We start from the raw sequence: 22,446 nt of genomic DNA on the forward strand, positions 1-22,446 counted from the left end.
GGTGATTAGCAGGCATTCTGCATTATCTGTGTCACATACTGTGTTCGCACAATACATCAAGCTAGAGTCTAGAAACCTTAGTGGGCAAATCCCAAGGAAGAGAAAACGTACTTCCTCTTCCCTGCATGGAAGGGATCCTCCTAAAGGCCTTTGTCTTCCTGATCTTCATGCTGCAAGGCTGAGGAGGAGGGAGGGGACTTGGCCTCACTGTCTCAGGGGTGGCAAAGGCAGGAGAAAATCCGCATGGAAGGGGCCCACACAGGGCAAACCCATGTTGTTCAAGGGCCAGCTATAAATGTGAACAGTTGCTGAATCCCGATGCAGGATGCTGGCCGCCATGGCAGACAGTCCCTCATGCATCCTGTGACCCCTGCGTCCCAGACTCCTGCCCTGACCTGCTTCCTGCCCAGCAGAGCACAGCAGCGGCACCTGCCCCATCCCTCCCACCCAACCCTGTTGGCAGCTCCACAGACTTCAAGGCTCCTCCTTCCAGCAGACTTTCTCCATTACCCCCACCTTGGGAAGCCCTCATGGCAGGGAGCTGAGGATGGCCTCCGGGGACAGCTCCCGAGCACCCAGGTCCTCCCTCTGACAGGGCACGGTGCCTGGAAGCAGAACCTGCCCCAGGCGAGCCTCAGATGAGACCCTGGCTCTGGCTGACACCACATCCTCAAGAGACCCCGGGTCTGAGGCCCCAGTCACCTGCAATGGGTGCTGATAAGCCTGTGTAGATGAAAACCCATGCACGTGCACTCACCTGTGACCCAGCCCTGGACAGATCCAGGGCGCCTGTGAGAGCCACTGCTCCCTTCCACAGCTTAGGACTTGCTGCAGAAGGCAGGGAGGACTGGCTGCAGAGCTAAGGCCACCCCTGGAGGCCCGGCCTGGGACACGCCCCACCCCAGCCGCTTCCCCTGTCTCTTCCCTCCTCTCCCTCTTCCTCTTTTAACTCCCCTCCTCCATCCTCTCCTCTCTCTCCTCTCCCCTCCTCCTTTCCCCTCCCTCCCTGCTGGGGAGGCCTCAGCCTCTGGCTGGTAAGCACAGCAGGAGCCCCCAGCCGTTGCCATGGACGTGGGCCCAACACAAACACAGGATGCTAGGCTCCCTTGCCAGCCCTGGACCCCCCACCTCCAGTCTGGCCCTGTGCAGGGTTGGGTGGGCAGATGAGGTCATTGCCATGGGAGCCCCCTCTGCAGGGCTGCAGGGGGAGTGTTTATTTGGTCTTGTTTCCCTGGCAATCTCCTGGACCCCTGCTCTACTCCGTCCACCATCCACAGGGGCATTCCAGCAAAGCCGCACAGCCAGGCCCCGCTGACCCTGGTGCCTACACCAGCCCCTCCACCTGGCCTGGCCAGCCCCACAGCAGACCCCTGCCCAGAATCCCAGGCTATCAGACAGGGGCTGCCTCCTAAGGGGTGGATGGGGAAACTAAGGCCCTGGAGCCCGGTAGAGGCAGGACCAGGCAAGGCCAGGACTCTGGTCCCCAGCCTAGGCCCTCTGCAGCCCCCAGAAGTGTCCTGTTCTTTCCCGATCAGCCCCCTGGGCCTGGCTGACCCAAGGCCACCTCCAGGGAGGTGACAGCTCTGCCCAGCATCTGCTCCTCCTGGGCCAGCCAGCTGCTGTATGCATTGGGCAGTGGGCGGGGAGGGGCTTCCGAGGAGCACAGAGGCTGCAGAGAGAGCGAGCCCAGTGGGACTTAGAGGAGCAGGGGCTCTAGTGCATGTCAGGGGCACTAAGAAGATAGGCAGCATGGTCGGGGGATGAGATGCAGGACAGCTCGAGGCCACCCCCTTGTGAACAGCCACCCCTGGCCCCAGGATGAGGCCCACCCACGTGAACAGGCCCCGGGAACAGAGTGTGCATGCAGAGAAGGTGAACCCCTGCGACCCCAGGCCCCAATGCAGGGGCTGTGGCCTGTGTAGCCAGATGGGGCAGGGAGTGAGTTTGAGCCTCCCACACCTCCAGACTCCTGCATCCCGGGGCCTCCTGGGCCACCTCCTTCTACCCTGACGGCAGCTGCCTCATGAGCTGGCCCCAGAGCACCTGCATGTGCAGCCAGACCCCATGGAGGCAGTGAGGACATCATCCTGGGGTCCCTAACAGTTCCCAAGGTCCACGACACAGGAAGGGCAACACAGGACCCCACCACGGCCTGTCTGGGCTCTGGGGCACCAGACTCACTCTTTGCACCCTCCCCTCCTCCTCCTTGTCCCTCCTCTTCCCTCCTCTCCTTCGCCTCCTCCCCTACTCCTTCTCCCATCCTTCCCCCTCCTCCTCTCCACCTTCTCCCTCTGTCTCTGAAGTCAGTCTGGAAGGCCAGGCAGGATCCCACCCAAAGCTTCCTGCTGTACACCCCAGGTCCTTCTAAGACATTACCTAACCGCGCCTTCTTACCTAATCCCCTAGCCATCCCCTGCCGTGCTTGGAGGGGAGCCAGATGCCTGCCACCGCCCCAGCCGCCTGGGCCCAGCCAGCCTGGGCTCAAGCCTGGGTTTGCCTCTGGCCACCTGTGTGTCCTGGACTTGTCTCCCACCTGCGAATGGCACCTGAGACCGCTCAGCTAAAGTAGCTCCATGCCCTGTGGGCCCTGCTTTCCTCCCCACCGCAAGCCAAGATGGGGATGCCCTGTCATCCAGAAACTGCCCAGGAGCATCTGACCTGTGCTCGAGCAGGTGAGGAAGCACCTTGCGGATTCCAAGGTGTCTCCACTCACCTGGTGGATGTCATTGGATAGGGTGGGCCCAGGGCCAGTGGGAGCTTGTCAGCTGGAGGAGACCAGAGTGGGGATAGGGGCCAGGCCTCAATCACCCAGGAAAGGCGAGGTAGGAGACTAGAAAGGAGATGAGCTATGGCTCAGCACACACCTACAGCACTCAAGCACATGTGTGCATGCAGAGACACGCATGACACAGACACATGGACACGTGCACGCATGTGCACCTACCCACATGGACACAAACACACATGTGCACATGCATGCACATGCACCTGTGTGCAGACACACACATGACACAGACTCATGGACACATGTATGCACACATATGAATGTAGCTGCATGAATCCAGCCACCTATATGCACATATACATGCACTCACCCATGTAGACAGATACACAGACCCAGCCATACATACATACATGAAGAGACACACACAGACACAGATGCATAGGCCTAGCCATATGCATGGATGCATGCAGACACACAAAAGATACACATATATGTATGCACATGCATGCACAGACACCAGACATGCATGCACAGCCACACACATACATGCAGACACACTCGAGACACACATGCACACCCGGACACAAATGCATGGACAGCCACATATATGCATGTACACATGTGGACACATGCACAGACCCAGCCACATGTATGCATGGAGACACATGCACAACACACACACACACACATGCTCACATGTAGACAACACAAACCCAGCCACACAAACATGCATGCTTGCATATAAATGCACACAGACATGTGGACACATACAACACACATGCACACACACACAATACCTACAGACACAGATGCACTGACATGCAGACCCACACGAATCCAACCTCACACACACACATGTGCAGATGCAGACCAGACACACAGAGCATCCACCATACACAGGGGACCCCAGCCCAAACAACTGGACCCAGGACAAAGGGGGAGGGTTGGCTGTGCACAGTGGCCTGTCCAGCCAGTCCACCCACCAACGACTTCTCTCCTCAGCAGCCTGGCCCCCGCCTGCCCGCCGCCTGCACCCGGATTGAATTCAGCTATGGTTTCACTGCTGTCACTCAGAAGAATGGTCTCATTCAGGCCACCTGCTCCCTGGCTGGACAGCTCACATCCCTCTCCTGCCTGGGCTCAGAGGCCCAATCCCCCGACCACCCTGCCTTCCAGAGGCCTGTCCCTCCAGGCAGAGCAATCCAGTGTGGCTTCACCCGGCAGTGGCCAGAGGCTGAGGGCCAGGGACCGGCACCAGGAAGTCCCCACTGGCCTCTTAGTAAGAGCTGTGGCCATGGGTCTGGAAAGGAAGCCTGGACTATTCCCATCAGGGAGATAATCCCACATTCCTCAGTGGGCAGCCCCTCCCTCCCCGGTGCTGTGGTGGGCATGGACCTGGATGTCTGGGAGGGCACAGACCAGACACAAGGTGGCAGGAGAGGGACAGGCAGGGTCTGGAGGGGCCAGTGAGGGGTTGCCAGCAGGGCATGTTGCAGCGGTGGGGGACCCACGATGTGGGCTCAGAAGGGTGATGGAGATGAGGGGAAAGTGAGGACTCTGGGCTGGGAACTGGCTGTGAGTCAGGGAGATGAGGGGCTGTGCCCAGAAGACCCCCAGATGCAGGGCTAGGGGATGATGAGGCTCTGCTGGGGACCCAGCACTACGAGAGTGAGAGGCCTCCTTCAGCTAGAGGCTGTGGGCAGGAGTGGGATGGAGCTAGGCGTCTGAGAAGACAGGGCTGGACAGGGCTTCCTACGGCACCCCACGCTCTCCAGCCTGGACACGGGAAGCACAGAGACCAGAGACAGCTGGGGCCATACACGCAGCCTGGAGATGCCTGCCCAACAAAGGTGCCCAATGTGACTGGGAGACAGGGCTTCTCCCCCGGAGTTCCTTCTTAGGTCCTCTTCCTCCCAACGGTCCTCCTCTTCCCTAGATCCTCCTCCCCAGGGCCCTCCTTCTCCCCAGGGTCCTCCTCCTCCTTCCCAGGGCCTTCCTCCTCCCCAGGTCCTCCACTTCCTCAGCGCGTCCTTCTCAGGTCCTCCTTCTTCCCAGAGTTCTCCTCCTCCCCAAGGCTCTTCTCTTCCCCAGGGTTTCCCTCCCCAGGGCCCTCATCTTTCCCAGGGTCCTCTTCCTCCCCAAGTCCTCTTCCGCAGGGCCCTCGTCTTCCTCAGGGTCCTCTTCCTCCCCAGGGCCCTCCTCTTCCACAGGGTCCTCCTCCTCCCCAAGTCCTCTTCCCCAGGGCCCTTCTTCTCCCCAGGTCCTCCTCTTCTCCAGGCCATCCTCCCCAGGATCCTCCTCCTTCTCAGGGTGCTCCTTCTTCCAAGGGCCCTCCTCCCCAGAGTCCTCCTCCTCCCCAGGGTCCTCCTCCTCCCCAGGTCTTCCTCCTCCCCAGGGTCCTCCTCTGTGCATACCCCTTCTCCCCAAAACCTCCCCCTTCCTCCTCCTCCCTGGTCCTTCCTCCTCCTCCCTGGTCCCACCTCCCAATTTCTCCTCCTTCCCAGGCACACCTCCCCGAGTCCACCTCCTCTCCAACCCTCCTTTCTTGTCCTCCTCCTCCCAGAGGCCGACTCCTAGGCCTCCTCCTAAGGCCCTCCTCCTCGTCCCAGGCCTACAGAAGCCTCTGTGAAGGCAGCAGACTGAGATGAGGCTATAATTTAAAATACATTTATTTAGTGTTTCCATTTGTTTCTGGTTCTGTGACACAAAGCTGTTAAATAAATACATTCTCCACAGTCCCTCTGGGACAGGCCACACAGATGAGGTAGAGAAATCATTGCACGCACGGAGACTCAGAGCACAGACAGGGCCCCTCCCACCCACCCACGCCTGGCCAGAAGCCACCTGGGGGTCCAGGTCCCTTGTGGTGGGGCCCGGTGCGGAGAAGGTGGCTGGGATCCCTTGGCCAAGGAGCGGGCTGAACCCCTCCCAACAGCCCTTTCTCCTCTACTGCCCCTCGGAAGAGAAGCGCATGAAACAGGAGGCTCCGGCTGAGCGGCCTCTTCATCCAGCAAGACATTCGAATATATATTTGTATAGAAATCAACCAGCTAGCAGACATTTTTGGTCTGCCTTGTTTAAAAAAATACTTTTCTGAATATTTATGACATAGAGCTAAATGTGTTATTTGATTAAACATAAAAACCTTCCTCTGACTTGATGCCCTTTGTAGACTCAATAGTGACTGAGTGACAGTCTTGTCATGTCATGAGGGTGTGGCCAGCTATGCTGCTCAGGGTCCGGTGGATGCGGACACTGCAGAGGGCAGGGGCTACCACCCCTATCCCTTCTAGCCAGGCCTCCACGAGACCAAGGACAAACCCAGCGTCTTGTACCCACACTGTGGTCTGGGGATGCAGCTGCAGGCACATGTTGGAGTGCTCTCTGAACCACAGGAGAATAAACGTTCTTATGTACTATAACACAGGGATGGCAGAGACCCACAGCAACATAAATAGGTTTTCTTTTAAAAACACAGACCCCCCAGCTTTCTGGAGATCCATGGGACTCTGAGACACCCATTCACTCAGTAGTTCCTGTGTCCATACCAGCCACCCACCCAGAACCCAGCCACAACCATCAGGACACCCACAAGATGGAGCCCAAAGCGAGAGGCTCTGGGAACCTAAGGCACCACCATGCCACTGACAGCACAGCACGGCCAAGGTGACCACACCAGTGCGCGCGCACACACACACACACACACACTGACCACACCAGCATGCATTTACACAACACACGCTTACGCACATTGACCACGCCAGCACACACGCACTCACGACACACACACACGGATGCACACTGACCATGCCAGCACACACACTCTCAGAACACACACTATACCCTCAAACCAAGCCAGGTCAGTGCAGGTCACCCTGTCCCCAGCACACACAACAGCAGGGCCATAACGCATGACATTCCATGGCCAGATGCGAGCCCAAGACTGCCTCTACCGGCATCTGTCCCAATCTGTCCCCCAGTGACACAGAGCAAGCAGCTTCCTCATGACATGACATGAACCAATCAAAGGGCTGCCCTGCCCCCTCACCATACCCACCCCTCCCTACCACCCCCAGCATGAGAATCTGCACCGAGCCACCTGGAGGCTGAGCCGTCTGCCCACAGGGTGCAGGGCAGGGGCCGCCGGCTGGCCCACCATGTGGCAGTGGCTGGCTGGCATGGAGCAGGGGGAGCTGGCTTCCAGAAGCCCCAAGGGCTGTGGCCAGACGCAGGTCACTGTATTTCCTTAACTACACACATCTATCTCCATTTAGTGGTTTCAAACAACTAAGCAGATCAGAGGCAGGGTTAGGAGGGAACATGTCAGAGATGGAAGGCGGGGTCCTCCCAGATTGGGGCTTGGTCGAGAGCGGGGAGCTGCAGCCGGGGAGGTGGCAGGGATGGAGAAAATAATAATTATTATATTAGTTAAATAATCATAATAATTTAAAAGTCACTGATATTTACTCCAAAGAGAAGTGCTCAACGTCAGAGGTCGGCAGTGTCCTCCGAGCCTGGGCACCTGCACGGCCAGGCCCTGGGAGTGCAGAACAGGCTGCGTCCTCTTCTAGTGGTTTGAGTCTCTGAAGACAGTGCTGGTGTTGGGGCAGCCTGGGCCAGGCCAGTCCCCAACGGGTGGCCCACATGGAGGCCACACGGTCACCAAGGTGCATCTGCTACCCATGCCTCAGAGGAGGTGGGGAGGGAAAGCCAATGGACTGGCATGGGGAGCCACTTCCCAGGGACTGGCGTGTTAGGGATGGGAGAAAGCTCAGAAAGCATTGGTGCAATGCTCTCGGGTCAGAGGGAGAAAGCTGAGGCCCAGGGCACAAGCAAAGAGGTTGCACACGCCAGACCAGAACCAACTCCCGCCTCTGGGTCCTGGAGAGGGGGAGACACAGGGCTTGGACAGTCAACCCAGAAGACCCCTGGCACCCTGCTCCAGCTGTACACCCCAATGTGCTAGAAAAGCCCCTCAGTGCTTGCAGGTGTAGACTCCTCACACTGCGTGCATGGCCCTCACCCTGCACAGCAGGGTTGGCCAGGCCCGGGGACTCATCCCTTGCAGGTGTAGACCTTCTCACACCGTGTGCAATGCCTGCACTCTGAGCAGCGGGGCTGACTGGGCCCAGAGTCTCAGCCCTTGCAGGTGTATACTCCTCACACCATGTGAAATGCCTGTGCCATGTGCAGCAGGCCTGGCTGGGCCCAGGGATTCAGCCTTTGCAGGTGTAGGCCCATTCATGCTCTGTGCAATGCCTGCACCCCATGCAGCTGGGGCTGAGCCCAGGGACTCAGCCTATGCAGGTGTAGACCCATTCACACTGTGTGCAATGCCTGTACCCCACGCAGCTGGGCTGCTCAAGCCCAGGGACTCAGCCTGTGCAGGTGTAGACCCTTCACACCGTGTGCAATGCCTGCACCCTGTGCAGCAGGGCTGGCAGGGCCTGGGAACTCAGCCCTTGCAGGTGTAGACCTCCTCACGCTGTGTGCACTGCCTGCACTCCACATAGCAGCACCAACGCACCTGGCACTGGCAGGGCCTCGTCACCACCCGGCTCTGTGTGTTATGGCCGCGGCCGCAGCAGATGCTCTCACAGTTCTTCTCACGGTGGCATCTACGGCCAGCGGTGCCCGGGGAGAAGCGGCCGGCCAGGCAGAAGCTAGGCGAGTCGTCCAGGTGCACCAGCTCTGGAGTGCGGGGTAGCGGGTCACTGCCGCCCATCCCCGAGGCACGGCCCCGTGGTGGGGAAATGGCACCTGCCTCACCTGCCGCTTCATTGGTGGTGCTGCCCACCTTGAGTGCTGTCTCGTACTTGTGCTTCAGGTGCTTGCCCACCTCATGGAAGGGCGCCAGCTGCCGCCAGCAGGTCCGCACCGTGCATGAGCCTGACACGCCGTGGCACTTGCAGGTGGTCTCCACCCCAGCCTTGATCACCTGGCAGGAGGGCATGGGAGGGAGGGCAGTGTGAGGGCTGTGCAGGTGGGCCCAGTGAGCAGACGCTGCCCTTGATCCCCAGAGGGACCCCGCACCCCCACCCCACCTGGGCCTAGGCTCAGGCCCAGGCCCAGCCGGCAGGCATTGCCACTGCACATCTCACATCCAGCTCACTCTCCTGGCTCATGGGGCTGTCCTACCTCCTCCGGGCTGCTGACTGCCCAGGACAGAGACTCCAGGGCTGGCACCTCAGCCCCCAGGGTGGCCACCCTTGCACCTCCACAAGGGGAGGCTCCTGCCTGATGTCCACCCTGCATCGGGGGCTGCCCTCAGCAGGGGCTGGACTTTCTGCCCCCATGCCCATAATCCCAGTCCTGCCAGGACTTCATATCTGCTCTCAGCACATAGCTCGCTGGACAGGTGAGGACAAGCGTGACCTCATCTAGTGGTGTATGTGTGAGCTGACCGTGACCTCCCTACCCCTAGTATCGGGAACCAGGTGCTACTGCACATGCAGATGCGACCCCCAGCCCACCGTTGCTGAGGGTCAGCATGCTGGGAGGCCAGTGAAGGCACCGCAGGAGCAGGGAGGCCCACACTGCGGGGGAGAGGGGCTCCTGGGGAAGAGAGAGCTCCTTATACCGTGAGAGAGAGTCCAGGCTGGCCCCAGAGCGGGATGCACCCCTCACCCACAGCAGGGAGGGCCAGGCACCTACAATCTATACTGGGAGCTGCCACAGAAGCCTGGCTGGGCCTGTCCCCTCCCAGGACTTAGGCCCCCACCTGCAAAGACAGGCCTGGTGGGGAGGTCCCTTCCCAGGTGGGACCTGAGCCAGGCGGCTCTGCTCCCACGCCAGCAGCCCCCAGGAGGGCCGGCTCAAGAAGGATTAAGAAATCCAGCCACCTCTGGCCCGGCAACCATAGTCACATTTAATGATGTTTTGCAGAGAAACCCGGACCAATTTAATTAAAATGTTGGTGACCCAGGCTCTGTGGAGCTAATGGAGCACCCTTCATGTTCCGACTTCTCATTAATCTCTTACAAAGCAGTGAAGAGGGAAAGGGGGGGTCATACACAAAGGAAAAGAAAGGGCCTTGCTTGGGGCTTGAATCTGCCTTCAAAGGCTCTCCCCTGCCCAAGAAGGTGGAAGGAGGCACAAGAGGCCCAAACAGGGGAGGCTGATCCTTCAGTAAGTGGGTGATTGGGTATTCTGACTTCTCAATCAAGTGGGGCTCAGAGCAGGGCTGGCTCTCATTACCTCACCCCTCCCCAGGCTGGGGCTCTATCTTCCCAGCCTGCCTGGCAAATGTGAAGATGAGGGCAAGAGGCAGAAATGTCCCTCAGTTTCCAACAGAGGTGTCAACCCTGCCCATCCCTGTTCAGGAACTGCAGAGATGCTGGGGGCTCTGTGCAGAGTGGGGTTACAGGTCCAGCCCGGACTCCCCCAGACATGTGGACCTGGGCACTGACAGGCTGCAGGTGGCATGAAGGATGACCAGAGAGCTGGGGTCACCCCGGGCCAGCTACCCCAACAGCCAGTGGCCCCTGGAAGGGCTCAGGAGACAGCCCTTTTACCTCGAAGTCTTTAGGTCGGGATTCTGTCTCTCAGAATAGAGGCCTGGCCACAGAGAGGGCTGGTGGGGCAGAATGAGACTCCCCTGACTCGGGTGAGTGGGTTCCATACCCCTAACCCTTCCCTGGGACCCCCTGCCCACCATGCATCCCACCTTGGTCTGTGGGGGTCACGTTTTCCTCCCACCAGTTTTGCTGACAAGCCTGCCAGCTGGCTGACAGGTGGGGCCCACAGTGCCATGATCCTGGTTAGACCGCCTAACCAAGGAGACCCTCCTGGTGGCCCCACAGGGACCGTGGGGGCCCCTCTGCAGGCAAACATGGCTAGTGCCCCGTTTGGTGGGTAGAGAGCCTTATGGGCATGAGAGGTTCCAGTACCATGGCCAGCACTGCACGGCCTCCACCCTCCTGCCGGAGGCCACTCCACTGTGTGCCTGCCCGCCCTGCTGCAGCCCCGACCCCAGCCCTGCACCCCACCCCTACCCCCCTGAGGCTCTTTCTGGCCCTCCTTCCCACCCTGCCAGTCCCATGCCCCGCCCTGCCCCCCTGATGTTCTTTCTGGCCCTCCTTCCCACCCCACCAGCCCCATGCCCCGCCCCACTTACCTTCACACCCACGAGGTTGTTGTGGAAGTCCACACGGGCTCGCAGATCCTTGCTTGACCGTCTGCCCAGGAACTCCTTGACAAACTTGCTGCTGTACTTGAGGTTGTCTCCGCAGCCCCCCCACTGCCAGGCCTCACGGTTCTCCAGGTCGGGCGCCTCATCGCAGGTACAGCGCTCCATGCGGCCCGCGCTGCATGCCTTGGCCAGTGCGTGCGTCAGGCCAGCCGAGGAGATGGCATAGAGGAAGGCAGTCTCCTTGAAGCCTGGGATTGGCAAGGGCTGGTCAGTGAGCCCAGGCTGCCCAGAGTTCCCCCTTCACTGTCCTGCAGTCAAACCACCCCAAGAGTATGAATCCCATGTGGGGGCCCAGAGCATCTTTACTGGTGCTGCACTCGGGACAGGGTGTGGGTATGCCCTGGGCACCACAGGGTAGGAAGCGCCCAGGTGTCCCCCAGGCGCAGAGCTGGCTGGGAGGAGAAACCAGAGCCCGTCATGGCCATGGCTCCCGCTCCGTGGTCACAGTCTCCATCAGGGTCTCAAACCTCCCAGCCTCACCATGGGGCCATTGGAAAGTCCTGCCTGCCCTAGGCCTTGGGTCCCCAATTTTTACACAAGCTAATGCAGTACGGTGGCACACGGCTGCAGCCCCAGCTACTCCAGAAGCTGAAGTGAGAGGGTTGCTGAAATAGGCGGTGGAGAGCCCCTGGGAGGGCGCAGGAGGAGGCCGAGGTGGGAGGGTGGCTGAAATAAGGTGGTGGAGAGCCCTCATGAGGGTGGGAAGGCAGGAGGAGAGTCTGCACAGGCAGAGCCCCCTGGGCACTGGGCCATCTGGCAGGAGCCAAGGGCTGTCGGGGCAGCACCGGGCAGCCTAGGGCCCCGTCAAAGGCGGAGTCAGCACACCCTGGCCACCAGCGACGACTGTGCCTGTGCCAAAAGCAGGGCAGGGCAGGCAGCACTCAGGGAGGTCCAGGGGCTGCCCTTTCCAGGGCCTAGGCCCAGGAGCTCTGGGCAGGCTGGGCCCAGTGTCCCCAGGAGTGCAGCCTGAGAGGGGCCTCTTGGGACATGGACCAGGCCTGGGCTGCTGCCTCTGCCTGGGGCCTTCCTGAGGGCCAGGCCGGCCACACTCACCTCGCTTGAGCAGGCTGGCCCGGTAGCGGCCCTCCAGCGTGCAGTTCCAGCGCTCAAAGCGGAATTGGAACTGGCACTCAAGCGCACTCATGCTCACGGCCTCCACCAGCGTCTCTGCCACACCTGGGTCCCGGCGGCACATGCGCCGCTGCTTCCGCTCCAGCTTCAGCCGGTCGCAGGCCTTGTAGTGTGCCTGGGCGGCCGCCTCGGACTCCAGGGTCAGCGGGAGGACGGTCAGGGGCTCGCTGCCCGTCAGCCTGGGCACAGAGAGGCCAGTGTGAGCCCAGCGCCAGGAAGCCCTGCTGGAGCCTGGCCAGGTGTCTCGGTGGCCAGGGGACAGGGGACAGGCATGTCCATCCGGGGGTGAGAGGGGCAGAAAGAATCCAGGATGAGCAGGCAGGGGAGGGGGAGGTGAGAAGGGCCTTGGCCCCCTGCACATCCATGGCCCCCACTCCAGTGAGCATGGTCGCAGCAACCACAGGGCTGTCTCTGCTGCCAACTCAACCCCCACAGTTTCAGGGAGTCTAGCTGACTCTAGCTATGCTGGACAGACAAGACCTTCACAACACACACAACATACGAAAGAGGACAGCCCCTCCTAGTGCTGTGGGCAGGGAGGAGGCTCCGGAGCCTGAATCCCAAGCTATGCCTGATGGGCATCTGCCACACCCTCCACCCTCTTCGGCCCCAGCTGACCTGCAGGACCCCACCTGAGGTCCCCCTACCCTCTGCCATGACCTGCTGGGATGTCTACGGTCCTGTGGCCCCCTGCAGCTTCCCAGCACTCCTGCAGTCTATGCATATGTCCCAGGTTCTGGTTGGGGTCTCCCCACCTCAATGCCTGGGTGTGGCACTGGGAAGTGGCTCTTGGTTCTCTGACACTCTACCCTTCTCACCTCACTAAGCCTGGACATCCTCCTTTGCAGGACAGACCCCAGCTAACCCCTCCCCATAGGTCACCCCTGGGGGCCTCTGAGCTGACACACACCATCCTCCATCTTTACACGAGGCCTTGCACCAGCCCCCAGCACTGAGGATGCATCCCCAACCTCAACTGCTCCAGGAACCCGGCTCCACCCTATTGGATGCCCCCTCCCCGCAGCCCGCTGCTGGCTCACCTGCTGCTGCTGCTGCTGCTGCTGCTGGACTCACTTCACAGGGCTTCCCTCACACCCTGCCCTGGCCCAGCCCACATGGAGCCAAGGCCTTTTGGTCCTCAACCTCAAACCCTGACCCCGCCCCCATGTCACCTGTCTATCCTGGGACTGACCGAGCATGCTCTGCAGCTGTGTCAGACCTGCCAGCCCAGTGTCCCCACATGGGTGGACTGTCAGGGGCCCCAGGCACCACCACCTCAAGCCAGACTCAGCCCCACAGCCCTTGGGAGGGCACCTGCCTGGACAGGGCCAGGGCTCGGAAGCCCCTCCCGAGAGCACCACTGGACACATGCTGCCCAACTCACCCCCAGCAGACCTCAGCAGAGAACAGTAGACTCAGTACGTTCTGGGAGCTACCGGGGTGCCAGCTTGGGAAGGCTCCCCCTACACCCTCGCATGGCCCTGCTAGACCCCACCACCCATCCAGAGGGAGTAGCTCCTGCCCAGTGGTGTGGAGGGGAGGGGCCCAAGAGGCTCCCTAGCACATCCCATCAAAGGCAAGGCCACACAGGTGACCCCTAGGCTACTGAAAGGCACCTGCCTCCAGGGCCACAGGCGCAGGCCACAGAGGGGGCAGGTAGAGGCCCCAGGAAGGACCCTACAGCCCCTCCACAGGAGCCACCCGCCTGGTGGGCGTGCTGAGATACCCTGCCCGGCCAAGCTGACGTCCTGCTCCCTAAGCTGGGGTCTGCTCCTCCAGGATGCTCAGAGCCAGCCCGAGCCCCCGTGAGCCCTCTGAGTTGAGCCAGAGTTGCAGGCAGCAGGACCTGCAACAGCCCCCCCACCAGTCAGTGAGCCACCAAGGGGCGCCACGGGGGGGGGGGTCTTCACTTGGGGAGGCCATGCCTGGGATTCAAGACACACACCCATGTGCCAGGCTGCCAGGGAGTGGGTAGAGGAGGACCCCAAGGGCCCTTCTAGCAAATCCCCAAGGTCCCCGAGGCACAGGCCCCATGCAGCACAACAGGCCCCACAGGGAGGACAGGAGGGACCAGTCAGTCCTCCAAACCTGGACACTGCTGTGGGCTGAGGCTGGGAGAGGCCTGGGTGAGGGAAGGAAGTGCAGTGTACACAGGTCCCCTCAGACGCCCTAGGGGTCAGGACAGGAGCACGGGGTGGCACTGTGGGCATCCATGCACAGACACCTCCAAGCCCCAGGGCCAGATATGGGATATCCCAGGACAGCTGGGCACATAGAGCAGGACTAGGGCGGGGGGCAGGCTGGGGAGCAGGGCCAGGAAAGCCACACCTCACACACAAGGGCAGCTTGCAGGTGGAGACCTCCATCCCTAGATGGAACGACACAGCTGTGACCAGAACAGCCCTCAGGAGGACAACAGCCTTCCACCTGTGCCTCCCCCCAGGCCTGGACCCGTCAGGACCCAAGAGCCCCAAGCCACTGTCCCAGAAAACCCCTATAGCCAGGTCAGCATGGGCCCTCCACAAGCTGCAAAACCCAACTGTGGGTGTGGACAGGGGACAGGGAAAGGGGAGAGGGAGGGCACTAAGAAGAGGTGGGGGAGGGGAAAAGCAGAGGGGAGGAGAAGGAGGGGAGGAGGGTAGTGGATGAAGACAGGAGGGTGAAGGGAAGAGGGCAGGGGAGGAGGGGGAGAGGGCCCCATCTACCAGAGCCACCCCTCCCTCCCTGTCAATGGTGACTGAGGATATCAGTCTGCCCTACCCCCTCCCTGTGGCCCACCACCTGGCCCACACTGGTCATGCTGGGGCACTGACAGCTGGTTTGACAGTGACAAGCTGAGTCCTCCAGCCTTCCCTAGGGCACTCCTGGAGCAGGCAGACAGCAGGGCAGCAAGTGTGGCTGCACCTGGAGACTCGCTGGGCAGCCCCAGGACACCCCTCTATCAGAGGCAACTCCCTAAACGCAGCTGCAGGTAACTGCCCCTGATCCAAGGACAGGCAGGGTGGGCAGGGTGGGCCATCAGCACCGGCAGAAGGGTGTGGAGGGAGGGTGGCCCCAGCCCAGGAGTGGCAAGGGATGGCCTGAGGCCCAAGGGCTACGCCCTTCCCTGTAGTAGTCACTGAATTCTGTGCTGCTCTGGCCATGGCCTTCTTAAGCTCCTGCCCCCTCATCTCTCCCACCCTTGGTGACCCCTGCCCCATGCCTCCTTCATTGTCAGGGTGGGCTCCACATGCAGCCAACTGAAGGGATTCACAGCGCCAGGGGATAAAGATCTGAGGATAAACAGGCAGACCACAGGCACCACAGGGCATGCTGGGGAATGGGGCAGGCGATCTCAGGGCCTGGGCCCAGCAGAGGAGGCCCAGACCCTCCTGACAGGCAGGGCTCTCTGTCTGCCACACGACAGAGCCACAGAAGGGCTGAAGAAGGGAGGAGTGGTTCCCAACACAACCTCAGAACAGAGAAGCTTTCTTCCGTGAGACTCAGAACCCAGAAGTCACCGAAAAGTGAATATATTTGACTACTTAAAAGTATAAAAATCTCTGCATAGCAAAAAACAAAAAAGAGGCAGCGCAGAGTCCAGAGACCAAAAGACAAATTACATCTGGGGCAAATGCCTGCAACTCACACCCCAGACCAGGGGCCAGCGCTGTACACATATGTGTGTCTGGATGCATATCTCTTCCTATAAACCAATAACAAAGGAACCGACTGAAGACAGACAAAGGGTATAAACCCACAGGCCAAGGGAAGGAAACCAACTGGCTCTTCAAACCCACGAGCCAACACTCAGCCCCACTCCAAGACATTCTCTGCCTGCTGTCCCAGCTGCTCCAGAGACCATGACGGGAGAGTTGTTTGAGCCCAAGAACTGGAGACCAGCCCAGGCAATATAGCAAGACCCCATCTCAAGAAATAAAACTATATTGATACATTATGCTTTGTTAATGAATAAGCACAAATCAAATGTCCGATGAGAATATTGTCAAGGACACGGGGAGACACTCTTCCATGGCTGGAATTCCAGACTGACATATCTAGGAATCTTTAAAAATAAACCACTGCAGTGGTCTGAATATTTGTGTCTTCTCCAAATTCATATGGTCAAACCTAACACCATCAAAGTGGTAGCATTAGGAGCTGGGACCTCTGGAAAGTGATTAGGTGATGAACAGGATTAGTGTCCTTATGGACCCCAGGCTGGGTGCAGTGGTTCATGCATGTAAACCCAGTACTTTGGGAGGCCAAGACGGGAGGATCATTTGAGGTCAGGAGCTCAAGAGCAGCCTGGGCAACATAGTGAGACCTGGTCTCTATAAAATATTTAAAAATTAGCCAGGTGCAGTGGTGCATGCCTGTGGTTCCAACTACTCAGGAGGCTGTGGCGGGGGGAACACTTGAGCCTGGGAGGTCAAGGTTGCAGTGAGCTGTGGTTAAAATAATAATAAAATAAAATATAAATAAATAAAAGGGACCCTGGAGAGACCCTTGCCTCTTCTGCCATGTGAGGACATGGTGAGAAGGCACTGTCTATGAAACAGGAAGTGCCCTCACCAGACACAGAATCTGCCACACCTTGACCTTGGCCTTCCAGCCTCCAGAGCTGTGAGCAGCATACTTCTGTGTTTTACAAGCTCCCAGGCTGTGGTGTTTTGCCGTAGCAGCCTGCGTAAACTAAGATGCCCTACAATTACAGACATAATCACATCTTTCTGGAAGCACAGACTGCACATGCATTGTACCTTCCCGGCATGCCATTCAACATAGCCTTGTTATAGGAACATGCTGGAGACAGCAGGAGAGCAGCTGGGAACGTCAGATCCACACGCTCCGTGGCGTGTCACATGGTCCGTGAGCAGCCAGCCGTCCCATGTGAATCCATGCCAAGTCACGCCCCAGGTGTGCTCAGTGGACAAGCAGAGCCCAGCAGTGGGTGGATAAGCTCAGCAAGGGCTGCATGTGCGGGCGCGTGTTTGTGGCTGCACCGGACCAAGCAAAGACCCAAAGATGGAGGAAGCGTGTTCTTCCCCACAGAGCTGTGAGTTGTGCCGGCACACAGATGGCCTTTCCAGAATCCATAGAACTCGCTCCACACTCAGCAAATGGCACAGGCCCGGGAGGTGGGGGCTGCAGTGAGCCACAGACACACCACCACACACCAGCCTGGGTGACAGAGTGAGACCATCTAAAAACAAACTAACAAAAAAACCAGCCTGCATCACCCTGGTTTATATAAAGGTGGCAGCAGCTATCCTGGTCTTGTTCTTCATCTTCAGAGGAATGCCTTTAACATTTCAGCATGAAGCCTGACGCCCAAACACCGTTTCAGGCCACAGGGGCACCCTTTGGTTCTCAGTTGGCTAAGAACCTCTAAAAATCATAAATGGGGCCAGGCGCAGTGGCTCACGCCTGTAATCCCAGCGTTTTGGGAGGCTAAGGTAGGAGGATCACTTGAGGTCAGTAGTTTGAGACCAGCCTGGCCAACATGGTGAAACCCCACCTCTACTAAAAATACAAAAATTAGCTGGGCATGGAGGTGCATGCCTGTAATCCCAGCTACTCAGGTGGCTGAGACAGAAGAATTGCTTGAACCTGGGAGGCAAAGGTTGCGGTGAGCCGAGATCACGCCACTGCACTCTAGCCTGGGCGACAAGAGTGAGACTTCGTCTCAAAAATAATAATAATAATAATAAATAAATAAATAAATATCGAATGTTATCAAATGTCATCCTTATATCTTTTGAGGTATGACTTTTCTCTCTCCTTCCTTCCTTCCATCCTTCCTTCTTTCGTTTTTTTAGAGGAAAAGTGTCACACTGCCACCGAGGCTGGAGTGGGGTGGCACAATGACAGCTCATTGCAGCCTCACTGTTGCAGTGAGCTACAGAAACTGACCAATGTTCTGTGGAAGTTTGTCTTCCTGGACTCAACCTGGCCAGGATGGGCTCCATTCTTTTCTATGGGGCTGGATGTCTTCTGATAGTGTCTTCCTAGGATTTTCACATCTGCGTTTGTGATTTTCTTCTCTCTAGCTCTTCCCACTGAGTTTCAGTGCCTGCCTATGTGAGGGGTCTTCTGTTCAACTTTCCTAGAAGAGTTTGTATCAGATTAGAATTGTGTCTTCTTAACTGTTTGTTCTGAAGAACTGGCCATGAAGCCATCTAAGGACTGAGCTATTCTTGGCAAAAAGATTTCCTTTCTGATCCAGTTTCTTTTTTCCTTTCTTTCTGAACAGCTTTACTGAGACATACAGGCACACCTTGGAGATGTTGTAGCTTTGGTTCCAGACCATTGCAATAAAGAGAAGGTCAGAATAAAGCAAATCATGAGTTTTTTGGTTTCCTAGTGCTTCTACAAGGTATGCTTACACTATAGTCTATTAAGTGAGCAACAGCATTATATCTTAAAAATAATACATATGCTTTAGTTAAAAACACTGGACTGCTGAAAAAGGCTAACAATCATCTAAGCTTCATTGAGTTGTCATTTTTTCACTGGGGGAGGGTCTTGCCTCCATGCTGGTAGCTGCTGACTGATTAGCATGGTGGCTGCTGAAGTTTGGGGTGGCTGTGGAAATCTTTTTTTTTTTTTTTTTATCTTTAGTAGAGATGGGGTTTCACCATGTTGGCCAGGCTGGTCTGGAACTCCTGACCTCTTGACCCACCTGCCTTGGCCTCCCGAAGTGCTGGGATTACAGGCGTGAGCCATCGCGCCCAGTCAGAAATTTCTTAAAGCAAGACAACTATGAAGTTTGCCACATCAATGGACTCTCCCTTTCATGAAAGACTTCTCTGTAGCAGGTGATGCTGCTTGATAGCGTTTTACCCACAGTGGAACTGCTTTCACAATTAGAGTCACTCTTGTCAAACCCTGCCACTGCTTTATCAACTAAATTGATGTCAATTCTAAATCCTTTGTTGTCATTTCAACAATGTACACAGCATCTTCACCAGGAGTAGATTCCATCTCAAGAAACCACTGTTTGTTCATCCATAAGAAGCAACTCGTCATCCATTCACATTTTCTCATGAGACTGCAGCAATTCAGTCCCATCTCCAGGCTCCACTGCCAATTCTCGTTCTCTTGCTGTTTCTACCACATCCGCAGTGACTTCCTCCCCTGAAGTATGGGATCCCTCAGAGTCATCCATGAGGGCTGGAATCAACATCTTCCAAACTCCTGTTCGTATTGCTGTTTTGACCTCCCATGAATCATGAATGTTCTTAAGGCATCTAGAATGGTGAATCCTTTCCAGCAGGTTTTCAATAGACTTTTCCCAGATCCATCAGAGGAATCACTGTCTGTGGCAGCTGTAGCCTTATGAAATGTCTTGAATAATAAGATTTGAAAGTTGAAATGACTCCTTCATCTGTGAGCTGGAGAATTAATGCACGTTGTGTTAGCAGGCATGGAAACAACATATATCTCCTGGCACATCTCCACCAGAGCTCTTGGGTGAACAGGACACTGCCAATGAGCAATAATACTTCCCAGGAATCTTTTTTTCTGAGCAGTGGATCTCCACAGTGAGCCTAAAATATTTAGTAAACCAGGCTGGGAACAAATGTGCTGTCATCGAGGCTTTGTTATTCCATTTCTACAGCACAAGCAGAGTAGATTTGGCATAATTCTTAACAGTCGTAGAATTGTTGCAATGGTGAATGGGCACTGGCTTTAACTTAAAAGTTACCAGCTGCATTAGCCCCTATCAAGAGAGTCACCCTGTCCTTTGAAGCTTTGAAGCTAGGCATTGACTTCTCCTCTCTAGCTATGGAAGTCCCAGATAACATCTTCTTTCAGTAGAAGGTTGTTTCATTTCCACTGAAGATCTGTTGTTACTGTGGCCCCCTTCATCAGCGATCTTACCTGGATCTGCTGGAGAGCTTGCTGCAGCTTCTCTAACAGCTCTTGCACTTTTATGTTACAGAGACAGCTTCTTTCCTTAAACCTCGTGAACCAACCTCTGTTCGCTTCCACCTTTTTTTCTGCAGCTTCCTGGCCTGTCTCAGCCTTCATAAAACTGAAGAGGGTTAGGGCCTTACTCTGAATTAGGCTTTGGCTTAAGGGAATGCTGTGGCTGGTTTGGTCTTCTATCCAGACCACTCACACTTTCCCCATATCAGCAATAAGACTGTTTCACTTTATCGTTTGTGTGTTTACTGGAGTAGCACTTTCCATTTTCTTCAAGAACTTCCTTGCATTCACAGCTTGGCTAACTATAGCCCAGCTTCCAGCCTGTCTTGACTTTGGACATGCCTTCCTCACTAACCTAAATCATTCCTCGCTTTAAAGTGAGGGATGTGCAACTCTCCCTTTCACTTGAACACTTAGAAGCCACCGTAGGGTTATTAATTGGTCTAATTTTAATATTCTTGTGTCTCAGGGAATAGGGAGGCCTGGGTAAAGGGAGAGAGATGGGGAATAGACTGTCGGTGGAGAAATGAGGACATAAAACGTTTATCAATTAAGTTTATTGTTTTACATGGGCATGGCTCACAGCACCCCATAATACGATAGCAACAGCAATGATCACTGACCACAGATCACCATAACAGATATAATCATAATGAGAAATTTTGAAATATTGCAAGAATCACCAAAATGTGACACACAGGCAGGAAGTGAGCACACGCTGTTGGAAAAATGGCCCCAAAGGATGTGCTTGTGGCAGGGCTGCTACTAACCCTCCACATGCAATGGCACTACAGAGCCAAGCACAGTGGAGCAGGGTCAGGCTGCAGCTCACACACCACAAACTCACCCACTGCAAGATTCACTGTGTATTCACCAATACGGGCAACAATCACCACAGTCAGATGCAGGGCCTGCCACCTCCTCAGAAACTTCCCCAGCCCTGATCCGCTTTCTGTCTTGATGGATTTGCCTATCCTGGATATTTAAGTGGAATCACGCAGCATTGACCTTTTGTGGCTGGCTTATTTCACCCAGCACAATGTCCTCAAGGTTCATCCCGGCTGCAGCCTGTGTCAGAATATCCCTCCTCTTAAGGGTGAATCCTATTCCATCGTGTGGACGGAACACGTTGTGCTCATCCATTCATGTGCTGAGAGGCACGTGGGTTGTTCCATTTTCCAGCTTTCATACCTGATGCCGCTATGAACATTCACACATGTGTTTGTGTGGACATATGTTTTCACTTCTCTTGGGTATACACCTGGGAGTGGAGCTGCTGGGTCACAGGGAAACTCTATGCTTAATCCCTTGGAGACTCAGATGTTTTCCAATGTGGCTGCACTTTATATTCTCAATGCCCCATTTTCTTTAATTATTATAGGATTAATGAATATTTCTGTATCTTGACTTAGTTTCTATTACTTTTCTTTTTTGGTTTTGCCAGTTTCATCTAAATTTTCAGATTTATTGTCATGATTCTGTTAATTGCTTTCTCCTGTTTTTGTCCAAAGAATCTGTAGGGATTCCCCTAGACAGGAAACTAATCCAATGAGCCTCATCTTTACTGGATTAGTCTCAGATATTTCCAAGAAGTGAGCTGTCATCTCTACGGCATGTCTACTCTTATGTAATTACTGTTGGCACTATTTCCAACGTCTTCCTTCTATTTCCTTTCATGTTGGCCTGCAGTTCTCTCTCTATCTTCTCAACAGTACTGTGCGTTCTAGTTTCTCTCCTCTTCTAAAATGCACACTTAAAGCTATCACTGTTATCATTTCAGTTGCTCCTAAATTGCAGCCTCAGTCACAACTTCAGGTCATGATGCAAAGCCTGAGTCACAACCTCAGGGAGCTCTACAAAGCCTGAGTCATAGCTCTAGTTCACCATACAGAGCCTGAGTCATAGCCTCAGGTCAGCTCAAGCTGATCATAGTAGGGGCCGTGACCCCAGTCACAATCTTAGGTCACCATAGAGAGCCTGAGTCACAGACTCAGGTCACTATAGACAGCCTGGGTCACAGCCCCAGTTTACCACATAGAGCCTAAGTCACAGCCCCAGTTCACCATACAGAGCCTGAGTCACAGCCCCAGTTCACCATACAGAGCCTGAGTCACAGCTCAGTTTGCCATACAGATCCTGAGTCACAGCCCCAGTTCACCATACAGAGCCTGAGTCATAGCCCCTGTTCACCATAGCAGACAGAAACTGTGGCCCCAGCCACAGCCTCAGGTTGCCAAGCAGACCCCAGATCACACCCCCAGTTCACATACAGAGCCTGAATCACAGCCTCAGTTCACTATACAGAGCCTGAGTCAGACTTGGTTCACACACAGAGCTTGAGTCACAGCTCCAGTTCACTATAATGGGGACTGTAACCCCAGTAACAGCCTAGGTTTCTGGTTGCCATAGAGAGCCTGAGTCACAATCTCAGGCTGCCAGAGACCAAGTCACAGACTCAGGTCATGCTGCAGAGCCCGGTTCACCA

General features: G+C 56.2%; 1 protein-coding gene across 2 annotated transcripts in view; it reads right to left on the reverse strand.

The window, feature by feature from the left end:
• Positions 1–5,376: 5,376 nt before the first annotated feature.
• Positions 5,377–22,446, reverse strand: part of WNT9A (Wnt family member 9A) — a 29,651-nt gene continuing 12,581 nt past the window's right edge. Inside the window, exons 2-4 of one of the 2 annotated variants that reach the window (XM_045398174.3) lie at positions 11,970–12,226; positions 10,842–11,104; positions 5,377–8,663 (exon numbers count right to left, since the gene is read on the reverse strand). In XM_045398174.3, coding sequence (XP_045254109.2) covers positions 8,181–8,663; positions 10,842–11,104; positions 11,970–12,226 — 1,003 coding nt within the window. In that variant the 3' untranslated portion in view covers positions 5,377–8,180. The remainder of the gene's footprint in view (positions 8,664–10,841; positions 11,105–11,969; positions 12,227–22,446) is intronic. The other variant, XM_074038195.1, reaches the window with a different exon arrangement.

The sequence above is a fragment of the Macaca fascicularis genome, chromosome 1 (assembly GCF_037993035.2).
Source record: "Macaca fascicularis isolate 582-1 chromosome 1, T2T-MFA8v1.1".
Lineage (NCBI taxonomy): Eukaryota > Metazoa > Chordata > Mammalia > Primates > Cercopithecidae > Macaca > Macaca fascicularis.